Source organism: Eutrigla gurnardus, assembly GCF_963514095.1.
Source record: "Eutrigla gurnardus genome assembly, chromosome: 1".
Taxonomy (NCBI): domain Eukaryota; kingdom Metazoa; phylum Chordata; class Actinopteri; order Perciformes; family Triglidae; genus Eutrigla; species Eutrigla gurnardus.
Window position 1 is genome coordinate 27,846,724 of NC_139915.1, and position 14,768 is coordinate 27,861,491.

Genomic DNA, 14,768 nt, shown 5'->3' on the forward strand with positions numbered 1-14,768 from the left:
CATAAATTATTTAAGATTGAGTATGGTCCGGTTTAGATGCAACCATCTATTATTTTAAATTTTTATTAATTAAAACGATCATCAATTCTTAAAAAAAAAAAAGTGACGCATTCATATCATTTGTTTTGTTTGAAAGGCAGAAAATATTCAGTTCTGGACATAAATAATTTGTGCTTGAAAAATGTGTTAAATTATTACTCACTTATCAACATATTTGACAATTTCTATTGATCGCTTTACCATCTATTGGTTTCAGCTCCGGTCCATTTGAATTACCATGTTGTGTTTTAAAGATACCAGATGTTTTGACCCAACCTTTGTGGCCTTTACAGCCTTGGTGTTGGACAGCCCGACGCCCTTCCTGAGGTCCGTGAGCAGGTCTCGGGTCAGCGTGCTCCACGCGGTCCGTGGCCCGACCCCGTACGTGATTTCATGGTCTTTGAAGGCGATGAGCTGAGTGCTGGTCACGTAGCGGATGGTGAACGGCGGACCCTTCTCCGTGGTTTCCAGGATCACGGTCACACTGCCGTTGGAGACGAACTTGATGTCCAAGCTGAGGATGAAGTCTTTGGAGTTACCCAGCTGGAGGGTCACGCCTTCAGAGGACTCTGTGGTTTGTGTGACGAGAGGAGGGTGGGTGTTCAAAATGTGTGCGTAAAGTGCATTTGATCTGAAAAACTAACCTCCTTTGACTGATTCTACAAACTTCTGACAATTACTGGATGACTATTTTTAGCCGAGCGACTGGAAGCCTCGTCTGTCTCCTTTGATGCGTCCATTACAGCTTCATCCTCATGTCTCCAACATTCACGATGTGGTCACATTCCCAAATGATCAATAACAGTCAGATCACGTCTGCGGTCAAAGCCTTGTATCATTATTACCTGTGTGAAGTAGCTAGCCGTGTGTGTGTGTGTGTGTGTGTGTGTGTCTTCTCGTGGGATGCACAGTACAGATGTGTCACTACACAAAGAGCTTAATTAGGCGGGTGGAGAAGAACAGAGTGGTGGGAAGATGGAGAAAGAGTGAAAGAGAGGATGTGGATGCACCACAGGAACTTTTCCATTAGCATCTCCGTGAAGCTCAAAGTAAGGAACTTAAGATGCTCAGGTTGCCAGGCAGCCAGCCCTCCTGTTACATTACATCAACTCGCTAGCAGGCGCTTCGGTCGCTCTTCTGAATTCATTTCAACCTTTTAAAAACAGCTTCCAACGATCTGTCTTTTAGTCTTGTTACTCGGCCAGAAGAAAACAACAACCAAAAAAAAAAAAACGTCTCTAATGAAAGCACCTGAAAGGGTGAAGAGAAGAAGACAGGGTGTAGGAGTCGGGGGAAAAGCAGGGTAATGGAAAGATGGGTCGCCTCAAGTGCCCTTAACGCCAGCCTGCCGGAGAGAGTGAAAATGAGCCAATAGCGGGAAGAGAATTGCGAATCAGATCTCACAACGACACAAGCTGGAGAAAGCAGAAGCAGACGAGGCCGCCTGAGACACAAAGACAGTCGATCAGGAGGAAAATGAAGGAGAGAGCCAGTCTGGCAGGGGCCTCTGGATGACTACGGCTCTTTAATGCACTCATAAATCCATTACTTAAGGCAATGCAGAGAGTAAGTGGATTTGTACTCTGGCCCCGTGATTACTCTGGCATCAATAAAGGATGGGCAGGGAATATAGACGAGATTCCACCTCCTCTGCTCCGCACCACTCTCCGGCTGTTTAGCAATAAGGCAGGAGACAGAGATGACATGTAGCTACAAATATGTCAGTGTGAAAAAAATAATAATACTTGTATACATAAGTGAGTACGAGGTAGGCTGGAAAACACATGTTCAGTTGGTGTTGTGCATGCACGGTTACAGAGCGTCAATGCATGCTGATTATTCATCCACTGGTGATGACATCACTGCCTCTCAAACATTCGACCCCTTGGGAAGTTTTCATGATTTTAGAGATGCAGATAAGAGTTATTTGCATTATTGAATAATCATTATTTTCTTTATTTATCTTTATGTCCGTTAAATGTTGGAAAATTAATGTGAAATTAATAATTATATAATTGTATGTAATATATTAATTCTCATTCTTCCTATTTCCCACAACCCAGTGGGACTTCCCTTATCGGATTGTTTTATGCGGCAAGAACGGAAGAAGAATGGTCCAGAACGGAGGGGGGAAAAAAATACATCAAATACCCACATTTGACAAGCTGAAGCCATTGATTCGTTGGCATTTTTGATGAGAAAATGATTGAAACGATCATCAATTAAGTTCCCGATAATGTTCTGTCAATCGACAAATCCATTTATCTTTTCAGCTCAGTTTCATCATCTTTCTACATTGTATCAAAGTAGACGTAACACATTGAAAAACCTGAGTCTAGATCACTAGATTTAGGATCTATGATATCAAAGTCTACCCAGTCTACCCAGTTAGCCACAAATAATGATTGTCCGTTTTTACTTTTACATTTAAGTTTTAATACATATGATTTAAAGGAATCAAATGCAATGTTTGATGCTATTTATACAGCAGTCATTCAATGTATTTACATGCAGTAATAATCTCTCAAGCCAGTGGTTTTTATTGGTGGTTTGCCATTCCTGGACTGGGTTCAGTTGCCTCACGCCTAAACACGGCGGATTAACAGGAAAATGACACATGCATGTATCCAGTTTTTTTTTTTTTTTTTTTTAGATATCACTCTCCTACAGCTGCATCAGAGCTGCATTAAGTTACTACGAAAGCAAACCCAACATTTCCTACTGACGATAGTAAAATCCTCCAGGGGGGCTTTTATTGTGAAGCAATCACAGGAAATGCAATATATTTGTCTCCACAGTTAGTGACTTCTTCCTAAAAAATGTGTTAGGGAGTAACCGAACAGTCGTAATGGTTACGACTGACATCGTTATTGAAACAATGTTTGTTTGGTTAAAAAAAAAAAAGAAACTCTGCTCTTCTGTTTGTCACAAAGGAGCTGCACGAGGAGCACTGCTGTTACCACGGTAACAATGTCGTCAAGTCAACACGGACCGACTCTTAAGAATGACGACTTTAAACTTTGATTCAATGTTTTGAGACAATAAAAAGTTGCTGTCGGAGGTTGGCAGCTGTAGCCGGTGACAGCCGTCACTCCGTCTCCACACACAGATCACCTCGTTAATTCTGATAGGATTGTGCAAACTGCATTTTCCGAACCATCTAATGACTGTGAGGGGATTGAGAAAATAAAGGCGCTCAGTGGCCGACACAGTGTGGGAATGTGCAGATGGTAGATGCTAGGTTATTATCAGGGGACAGATGATTGATCCACTTGTCAGAGGATTTGAGAGGCTGTTCAACACCAGTGTCCTAGATACAGTAAGGAGGGATAAAAAGACCCAAACAGGGAGGAGGAGGAAGTGGAGGGAGGCAGAGGCAAAAAAGAGGAACTGACAGCAGAGAGAGAAAACAGGAAAAGTTTGGATGACGGAGCAGAATAAGGTGTTAAAACTGACGGAGCAGAAAACAATTGCAATTTTTCGGGAGCACGAGAGGGCTGAGGTGATAAGTGGGTGGAAATGAGTACAGACAGGTGAAAAAACGGACTGAAATCTGAGGACGGACGGGGGGAAGATTAATGGGGAATGAAGAGTGCCGAGGGAGGGCCGCCGAGTGATGATGAAAACATGATGATGTCGTGGAAAGAGAGAGGCGATGATGGCGAGGCGAAGCTGCGAGGCGAAGGAGCGGAGAGATACGGGGGGGGAAAAAAAGTGTATAGCGGTGAAATGAAAAGAAATTGTTGATGATGACAGGTTGAGAAGCAGAGGAATTAGGAGGAGGAGGAAATTACAGGAGGAGCAGCAGCACCACAGAGGATACAGAGAGAGAGAGAGAGGGAGGAGGGAGGGAGAGGGAGAGTGTCCTGGAAATATCAGCAGGAGATCAAAAGGAGAATAAAGACCGCTCACAGTCGGTGCTAGTAAAATATTCTGACTTCTCCCAAATCCAAAAATAACTGGCAACTATATTGTGGCCTTGCTTATTCCACAGCTATAAAAAAAACGGGGGCAGATTTTATTTATAGTTTAGATATTTAGACCACTCGCACGCACAATCTGCACACTACTCTTTAAGGAAAATATCCAACAGCAATTTTTATGACCAATAACGTGCTTTAAATTGAAACATTTCTATACTAGAAAGCTGTCATTAAGCGTTACACAACTTCTGATCTACCTGTCGGTCTGAAATCGGCTCGAGACGATCACCCAGACTGAAAACTTGACTCTGTTGGTCTAGAAAACCTGGCAGGCCACTCCTTCTTAGTCTGCCATCAAGAATGACCCAGAACGATGCTTCTTCGTCCACGAAACCAACTTTGGTTTAACAATATAGACACCGATATGCACAGACATTAACAAGGCAGCAGCCAAGAGTCATTATTGTTGTTTCGGCACAGAATTAACGTGACAACAGCTGAGCAAAGCTGAGACATTTTCATTATAGTCATCAGTCACACGTCAAACCTTTGGACTTGAAAGCTTTCTATCATACATATAGACATACAGCAACCTTGAATGCCATTCTGTTTGGAGCATGATGCAAGGACAATAGGAGCGGGGAGTGAGGCGGTTTATCTTTTTCATATTTTCCCTCTATAAATCTTTTTTTTGCTCGATGCATAATGGAGAGTGTCCTCAGAACCATATGAGCCTTGATACAAAGCAAGTGAGGTGGATTAAATTGGATTCCTTGGAGTTGGAAACAGTGCAAAGTGTCACCAAGGACAGCGGCGTCTCATGATAAGGAGCCTATTAACTATGCACCGATGGAGAATAAAACTTTTAAGGACGTTAGTAGTTCTTAGTTCGACGTTTAAATCCCTCTAAGATAAACACACACAAAAAAAAAACACATTTTCAATGCTTGATACATCAGAAACCTTCATATCCAATCAATTCATTCTTATAAGACGGATAGGACCTTGCTAGTTCGTCTCTCCGGCAGATTACATTCAATTATTTGACAATTATTGATCTGTTTCTTCTTCACATTCTTTTGATAAGGTTCAACGTTTTAGACTCCAATTATTGTCGGATCTTACATGTTGCATCTTTAATATGAATCAAATTACAGATAAATAATTGCTGGTAATGTTAAAGCTAATGATATCTGACTGACCAAATGACATATGCTCTTTATGTAGTAGAATGAACTTTGAACATTAGCTTCAAAGACTGACAGCATGCACAGCTCTGAATCCTGAAGACCCAGAGGTAGTAGATTGGCTAAGAATATAATTATGATTAATATGATATGCTAAAGGAATAATCTAGTGACATTCTATATATTTTTGCCAACAAATAACTTTAAACGACCAAAACGGAACCTGAATTTATCCTAAGCAGCCAAATCTGGATGTAGTTTCCTCCTCAGTGTCATAGAATTTCTTTCGGGATCAATAAAGTATCTGTCTGTCTGTCTGTCTGTCTGTCTGTCTGTCTGTCTGTCTGTCTGTCTGTCTGTCTGTCTGTCTGTCTATCTATAGACCTCCATTGTTATCCACAGACAACAATGTTGCAGTGAGTGACATGCATCTTCATAAGGATGAACGTGTAGCTGGTTTTGCAGTCAAAAGCCTTGTTTTCATACAATTGTTAAGAGAATTTTAGGGCAAACTTTTGAAAAGTGTCAAAAAAAGGAAATAAGGTGCACTTCCTGTCTGAAACAATCAACTAGATTGTTCCATTGATGAAATTCCCCACACAAAAAGGCACCAGTTAACTACCTTCCATTAAAGCTCATATGGCACATACAATGGCTTGCAAAGAGCACACTAAGCACACACAATCCTAGAGATTTATTCTATGCCTTTGACTACCACATTAAGGTTAATTGGCTCCAGCTGACACAATCTGGAGGCAACAGTTACCATTTCAACCATCGATATTCATCCTCGGGATGGAAATGAGAGGTCTGTCGGAAAAAAATAATGTCCACTAAGTCGTTTCTGCCTGTAGCATCAGCGTGAATTTTCCCAATGCGTTTAGTGAGGCATCAACGCGGGATGAAATGTGTGTCTGTTGTGTCGTTAATCATCATAATGTTCAGGAATCTGTGGTCATGTGGTGGGTCCGCTGTCGACCGACACAGCGTGGCAGTGACTCACCGCAGACTACCATCCCGTCCTCAGGGTGCAGTTGCATATCGAGCCTCCTATAGCCACAGCTAACGGGAGATAAGCTCCTTGCCCCGAGGCCGTCTGGGCTGATGGAAGGCTTACATACCTGGAGCAGTGAACTGACGCACGGACGAGGCCCGGGTCTTGTCGTGGACGCGGCTGAGGCTGCAACCTTTCGGCACGCTCCAGGGCGCCGTGCTGGCCCGGCTGTCTCGGTCCTCGGCCGTGTCGTAGACCTCCACGTGGGGAGGGCGCTCGGTCAGGTTTTTGCTGTAGTGGCTCAAGCCGTACTGAGCAATCTGGATGGCGTAGAAGTAGCCCTGAGGCCCCCACTGAGTGGACAGAGGCACGCCTGTGTGGAAACGAGGGAGGAAAGAAGGGAGATAAGGACACTGATGTCAAATGAATATCGCAATTTACCAAGAGACCACAGCCGTGACATTATAATGCTTCTGTAGTTGTTGTTTTTTTTGTTGTTGTCTTGAAACGATACAGAATCTTGTGCCGGCTTTGTTTGGTTTATGGAAAAGGTTTTCTTTTAAGCTCTTTGCAGTCTATTTTAAGCTCCTCAGATGGCAGTTGTCATAACCGATTTCTCATAATCATATCAGTAAAACTCAAATCTCAAATGAATTATCAATTGGGAAGTGGGAACAACAACAGATTCCAATCTGGGCCTATTTTATAAATAGACTCAAAGAGGGCAAAACAGAAGCAGAAGAAGGTTAAAAAGAAGGAAAAGCTATGTAAACAATTGGATGGTGCGGTGAAATTCATGCTAATCTACTGCATTTCACCTGAGGCGAGCTTCCTTGTTCATGCAGCCAGAAATAGCTCAGGCAGGAGAATCAATCTAATTAACAGATAGTTCACTTAAAAACCTTGTGACGGCGAGAGTGTGCAACCCGAACCCCCATCCTTCTGAGAAGAACAACATAATCTACTCATGTTAGCGCTGGCTGATCACGTCGCCCTCCTTCAAACCAACCACTGCACACAAAGCTGATCACACATGTTCCACTTTACAAATTACCATTAGTACGGTTTCCCCAGGCTGCATCTCTTACAAAAGACTCATTTAATTATTTGCTGTTCAGGATTGGGGTTCAGACAGTTAATGACATACCAGTAACATAGAAAGAAAGAAAGAAAGAAAGAAAGAAAGAAAGAAAGAAAGAAAGAAAGAAAGAAAGAAAGAAAGAAAGAAAGAAAGAAAGAAAGATTTTTTTATGACATAATTTAATGAGTTATTGGGTTTTCATTCTAGCTTATTTTTAATTAAGTTTTAATTTTTATTTCTCAAAAGGGACACGTACATACCGTGGACCAACACCACATTTTAGTATCGAAGTCATCACAAACAACTCCTCACTGAGAACTGATACATTCAATTTATGCGATTTAGACTATGTGAAATGCGCACACACACACACATATGCACACACACACACATATGCACACACACACACACACACACACACACACACACACACACACACACACACACACACACACACACACACACACACACACACACACACACACACACACACACACACGCACGCAGGCACGCACGCATAAACACACACAAACGTTCCAATCCCATGCCAGGCTTTTTTTCCATGCTCGTCTTGCTACTGGCGTCTCCCTTGACAATTTAAGTCAAATGACTGTCAAAATCCTAACTCCGACGCTGTCCTACTGAATAACACTAAGTAATCCACAAGGAATTGACTATTAAATCTGCACATATTTTTATGACTCCAGAAAGCAGCCTCCTCTAAAAAAAAATCTGAAAAACTTCTGCCAATTACAGTAAGTTCTAAGCCTATGGAGGTAAATATGGCAGCAAAAGTGCTCAACCATCTCATTGTTATGCAAGCTCTGTTTTTGACCTCTAGAAGGTCATCATGACTGTAACATCTGCATGAAGGTGAGTGGACATTAAACCTACATTAAGCAATATGTTTAATATTAATATTGAACCAAACGACTAGTGTGCCACGTGAAAGTGTCCATTGCTGTGCTGAGAATTGAGAAGTCTTTGTGGATGTTAGTTCCTTTAAACAAAGCCAAAGTAAACTGTATCCACAGCAGTTTGCAGCAGTGTCCTGGATTCACAGACTATTCATCCAAATCCACCTCAGTCTTCACTAGAGGTGCTGCATCCATCTTGGTCAGCATGTTGAATGTGTGCAGGTGTTAAAGAGAGATCACGTATCACGCACCAAAAGGGTAAGCGAGTATGTTTGTTTTATCGAGCACTTAAATAGGTTAGAATATATATTCAGGACTGTGTTTGTGTGCGTTTGTCTTTGTCCAAGTGTTTAAGTGATGGCAGCGTGTAACAAAACCGGGAGTGAAGATAAAGATGGCGCAAGAAAAAGTGAGACACACAAAAAAAGCCGAGACAGAACATGATTTAAGAGGCTGCTGTAAGAGGATTAACTGCTTCCCCTAATGATAGTGCTTGGGCTTCTGGAGCTTCATTATGCCCAACTTTTGTTCTTTGTCTCATGGAGACTCAGCTGCGACGAGGAAAGTAAGACCTCATTTTCTCACCCTCTACTATAAAACCACAAGCCCCGACAGGAGATGCGAACAATGTCACATAAAAGCGCTGTGTTTTTATGACTCTGTCTAATAATAAAAACCTTGATAGCATACATTTGTATTCAAATTTCAGACTCGTTTATTTGAAATGCTCTCAATATAAAGTCTTTTTTTCCCCCTTCGTGCCATCACAAAGACGCCGGCGAAGACTTGAGCTTTACATAGCAGGACAATCGTGGAGCCAAATGTCAAAATGACACGAGTTACATTCCTATAGAATATGGACCTTTGCAGAGGATCCAGTTAGAGAGACAGTGTGTAGGATAAAGGGGGATTCATGGGTAGAAGCGGATTAGAATATTCATAACGATGTATTTGATTAGCGTATAATCACCTGAAACTAAGAACTGCTGTGTTTTCTTTACCTTATTATGTTTTGTCTGCATGTTTCTACAGTAGCCCAGAATGGACAAACGAAACAGGCTTTAGAGAGGGTCTTTAACGTTTTTTACATTACCTCAATGCTACTCTAGTTGCAAAGGGAGGGGAAGGGTATTCACTACGGCGAGATGCCATTAAGCCTTACACAGCTGCTCCTTTAAATAACTTTTCCATGGGCAGCAGGGTGTGTTGGGAGAGAAACGCTCTCATGACCTTGTTTAAGCCCAGTAGTAACTTGGACAGTGACAGCCTAATTAATGAACTGGTATTCTCACCTACAAAAATATGCTAAGTTGAAAAAGAGAGTGTGTGTGTGTGTGTGTGTGTGTGTGTGTGTGTGTGTGTGTGTGTGTGTGTGTGTGGGGGGGGACTTTGGAGATTTCGGGCTTAATTAATGGACCTTGTTAAGTTGTGTGTGTGGGTGTGTGCCTGCAAGTGTGTGGGTATAGGAGTTTAGATACGTTTCCTCTATTTTGTACTAAAAGAAACGGAAATGAGAGAATAACTTGGCGCCCCACTACTGCTCACAGATTTGGCTATCCGTCTGACCCATTTCCTGTTATACATGTTTCCTCCCATACAAGTGTTGTAGTGGCTCCTCAGGCGGGACTGGATTTCAGATATTAAAAAAAGAAAAGAAAAGAAATGAGAACTACAAAAACAAAAAAACAATGCAATCACTGAAAATCAGCCAAACTCATTGGAACTAACCGACCAAACCTCTGAATGAGTTTGTAACAGAATGACACACATGCTACTTGGAGATTTCAGTAGAAAGTTAACTTTGCGTGTTTTTCTCTGATTCCTCTAAAAATTACTATAGTTATTTATCAAGCTCACCTCAGCAACCGACACTTTGCTGGTGACTATATCACCTTTTTATTACATCTCCCACCCAAACAAAAGCTTGCTTCCTGGGTGGAAAAGCACAAAGCCAAACTACTACTTCTACCTCTGTGATTTTCGCTGATAACATTCATGTTTAAATTTGTAAGGAAACGCTATATTTGAGTACCTAGTGTGATCGTTTTTTTCTCTCGTTCTTTTCTTATTATAATAAATATCTATTTTGTAATATCAGGAAGTATACAGGGTCACTTCTCCAAATGAGCAAGCACAAAACTATATTGATGACAATGTGGTTTGAACTAATAGCCTTTTCAAATGAGCTATTGATCCTTCTTGGTAATTATTTTAAAAGGAACCATGAAGAGAAAACAACTTTGTGGATGAACTCACGGTGAGAAGGAACATGGATGAGGATACATTCACTCAACAGAGATCCAGCAAGTTTTCTATTGCTGACGGTGTCGGAGTGAAGATGAGATACGTTCATAAATCCACTTCACACAAATCATGTTTAGTCATCCTGAAGAAAGGCTGACGCTGTTTGGGAATAGGTGGCAGAGATTGAGTAGGTGCTTTTAAAATCTGATCCATCTTATTAACCTGTTAACAATCTGGAGGCCTGCAGGGGGGCCCTGCCAAAACTCTGTCTTTTTGATTGCTGTAGCGAGCTTTTATAGCTATAGATTATTGGTATCACATGAAACTAAAAAACCTAAAGCGGTGGTTAAATTATTGTAAAGGAAAAACTGGCATGGTGTTTTTCAAAAGGGGTCCGTTGACCTCTCACCTCCAGATATGTTAATGAGAATGGATTTCATGGGGACCCATAACTCTCCCCTTTACAGACACGCCCACTTTATGCTAATCCCATGCACGTTGGGGTAAAAAACGTGATTTATTACATGTGCAAAAATGTGTCGAAAAAAATTAAGTTGCCCTTTTTTTTGTCACATTTTTCAACATTTTAATCGCCTTTTGCACATGAAATACATTATTTATTTTTGCATCTGAAAAGCCTCTTTATTTGTTAGACTGCTGGCATGTTTATTGAGAGAAGACTGTTGATCTAATATTGCATCTTAAAAAGCTTGGATTCAAAAGCACAAATCCTTTCAGATTTATTTCTCTAGTATCTAACAGATAGTAGAATAAAGGTTTCCTTAAAATAATAATAGTGACTCATGTTTTCTCAAACATCCCAGTGTATCTTACCTTCCACTCCACTTATGCACTTGACGCGGTCGCGGACCTCCACATTGTATCCCTCAAACGACATGAAGACTCCATCGGGATGGTAGGGCTCACGCTGCGCGTAGACCTTTGAATAGCTGTGCTGGAACTCAAACCGATCGTAGCCGTCGTACTGCAACGCCTTGCCGTACACCTCAAAGTACTTTTCGATCCAGCTGAAGGGCAGGTATATCTCTCCACCCTCTCGCCTCCCTTTGATTGTGGATTCATCATTGATCAGGCAGTCGATTTCTTCGTACTTGATCCCCCCGACCACCCCAACAACAGGCGGGGGCTCTGGAGGTTGGGGAGGGTGTTGCTGACTGCTGATGCTGGCATCCCCCACCTTGGGACTCGGAGCCACCAAGGCAGCGCGGGGCAGGAAGCGCAGGGAGGTGTCGCTGGAGCAGCGGTTCCACAGCAGCACGGTGATGAGTGTGAAGAGGGCGCAGATAACGATGAGGGTCTTGTAGTTCACCCGAGCAGCCAGGCAGCGCATGGTCACAAGTCGCCTGGATGACATGAACACAAAAGGAGACATTAGCATGTATGATTGATCACTTATCGAGAAACGGTCAGGCCAATTAACAGTGTAATCTACAACTCACAGCACTGTGGCCTTGCAGCCTTATTGTCTAAATAGCTCATCTAACAGTATCGACTCATTATATCCTACTTAATCACCATTATTAGAAAGCAAATGATAATCAGGAAAAGGTATAAATCCAGATACAGTGATATAAATTCAGTGTGTAGCATTTTAATGCAACTTTCGGGATTCGGGCCTCGGCATAGACCTCCGTAGGGGGGTCTTTGGGATCCTACCCCAGGAAAAACATTTGCCAAACAAGCTCTATTTTAATGCTTTTTTTATGCAACATAACTGCTCTTCTCTATTACAAAAAGTCATTGGTATGGAACCATCAGTTCCAAAAATAATTTGAATACAACCAAAAGAAACTAGGAAAAAAAATGTATGCAAATTAGCTACATGCACACAACAGCCTACAGTACAAGTGTTATCCAGTTATTCTCTGATGAAATTCTACATAAGCCCAAGAGAACGGCGCGTAGAACAACTTTCCCTAAATAGAAGACAAGTTGTTATTTGTGTCAAACACACATTTATGCTCACTTTTGTTTGTGGAGAATTGTTTTGCTGAAGATGAGACAGAGGCTCATAACGACAGAGTTGGTAAATGCAGAGTCTGTTGATAATTATGCCTGTAAAACCGAATTTGATGTGGTCGTGACCAATAAGAAGCTCTGGATTGTGCTCCGATTGCCAGCATGTGCATGTGCATCTCGTTTACTAACCAACAGACAACCATTGTCTGCAATTGCCGTTTTGCTCTCCTCGTCAATCAATTTTATTTCTCGTTTTGGGATACTACCAAGTCACTTTGGCTCCTCACTGCAACTCAAACTCTTTTATATGGCACACTAGCAATAAAAGGAATAGCTCAACATTTGGAGATATATAATATGAGGTAATGTGCCGGACTATTCCTTTAAACAAATAATCCCTAAGATGTAGTGGTAAGACAAATAATATCTCTGGGAACGCTGGCGTTTCATCAGACCAATCGGAAGTTAATGTCAAGGTTCTTTTGTCCAGTTCAAGGACATTGCAAGGAAATGCAGACTTTTAAAAAATCCATGTTTTAATGTCCTCTGTGTTTCTCTGACATTTTCACCAAGCCAGTGAGAAATCAATACACAGACTGAGGTCTTCTCCTCCACACTAATTACAGCTCACTGCTCAAAGAATTCACTATTACAGTGACGACTGAGTCAGGTCCTCTGATGACAGAGGAAGGAGGAGGAAAATCATTATTCCCCAAGTTAATTTCAATATCCCACCTTAAACTAGACACTACGAAAGGTTAGCTCAATTAATGTGCGTTAATTGGACGATAGCAATGTCCTAGGGCATTGCAGAATCAAATTATGGTGCTCTCGGCCTCTTGAACAAAGTTAATGGCTTTGATGACTCTTACTAAACAGGAAAGTGGACTTCCAGCGTGCTTTAACAAGCAAATGTTGAGGGAGTGCAAGCTGTAGAAGATGAAGAATAGCCTCCTATTACATTTCTTAAAAGCTCTAGGTTAAAACTTGTTGCTGTTGTGTTCCAGTCAGTGGTGGAAAAACACCGTGATGCAACTCTGCACATGAATAATTAGTGCCACACATAAAAACTATCATTGGCATTTAGAGAAATGTCAGTCCTGCTTGGTGCAGTGATGAAAGATTGGGCTGACAGGCCCTGTGACAATGCAGAAAATGCGAGGGAGAGGGTCTGGGGACTGCACCCTGAAAGATAAGTAGGACCGACCCTGTCAGAGAATCGACTATAAATAATTGGTTCTTTTTATAGCGTTTTTTTTCTTCTTCTTTGCAGGTGTTGAGCTCAGGCTCAAGGTGGAAAGACGATTCGTCAAAAGCCATGTCCCATTTCCTGAACGTAATTTACACGCAACAGTAAGCACGCTGTAAGAGAAGTTAATGTCACGGGTGAGCAAATAACAAGATGCAGTTTGTTTGTGGATCAAAGATCATGAATGTTTTGGTTTGGGTGATATCTCTCCATTTCTATTCCACATCCGACACATAAATAGGCATTTCCCTCACTTGATGGGAATTTCATTTAAAAGAAGAAAGAAAGAGAGAGAGAGAGAGAGAGAGAGAGAGAGAGAGAAATTACACTGTGCAAGCAAGAAAGTAAAACTTTGTAAGAAGTAGCATTTATTCTATATGACATTTCCATGAATTTAAAAAGCAAATAAAACTCAGCAGTATTTAAGGAGTAACTAAACCCCCAAATCAATCTTTTCAGCTGGAAACCAATATATATGGGTATTTAGTCGTGCTGCCGATGGATTCAAGGCCTAATCTTGTCATTTGAGTGCACAGTATTTGATTTCTCCATATTGTGTAATAAATATGCATAGCGACTGCCCTCTACTAGTTGAAACCTGGCTATTGCACTTGAATTTTGCTATTAGCTGATCTCGCATAGGCTAATAAGCTATCTAACGGTGAAGTCCAGCTACTTAGTTCACGTTGAGCATTTCATGTGGTGGTGCTTTACGTTCTGCAACTGTGGCATGAAATCAGTTAATTAGAAAGCTAGTGAACTAGCCAGCCAGCTAACAAAACAACCTGCTTCATCCACACAGTCTTGTCAAGGCGTAGGGTAGCATATTGCTATCACCAGATACTCAGTCATTTACAGATTTTGTAATGTGCTGATGGCTCAATTTCAGGTCCACATAAAAGAGAGGAAAGGCTTGTGCTGTGATCGATTGAGTTCATGGAAAACAATACGGATTCAAAAGCTAAGCCAACAATATGCTGCTCTTCATTGTGAATGGGACCTGGGGACACAACACAGGGGGTTCTGGCAAAATGCAGACCCGTCCGGCCATTAAGTTGTACCTGGCTCAACCCAACGCAACGTCATCTGGCCCGCCGCTGTGTTGACCAATCAAATATGTCTGGTATTTGTAACATGAACACAGCGTTGTTTTT

At 41.7% G+C, this 14,768-nt stretch overlaps 1 protein-coding gene across 1 annotated transcript in view; it reads right to left on the reverse strand.

Annotated features, from left to right (window-relative positions):
- Positions 1–14,768, reverse strand: part of glceb (glucuronic acid epimerase b) — a 44,045-nt gene that overhangs the window by 4,527 nt on the left and 24,750 nt on the right. Inside the window, exons 3-5 of the mRNA XM_084018667.1 lie at positions 11,220–11,749; positions 6,271–6,516; positions 316–608 (exon numbers count right to left, since the gene is read on the reverse strand). Coding sequence (XP_083874793.1) covers positions 316–608; positions 6,271–6,516; positions 11,220–11,736 — 1,056 coding nt within the window. The 5' untranslated portion in view covers positions 11,737–11,749. The remainder of the gene's footprint in view (positions 1–315; positions 609–6,270; positions 6,517–11,219; positions 11,750–14,768) is intronic.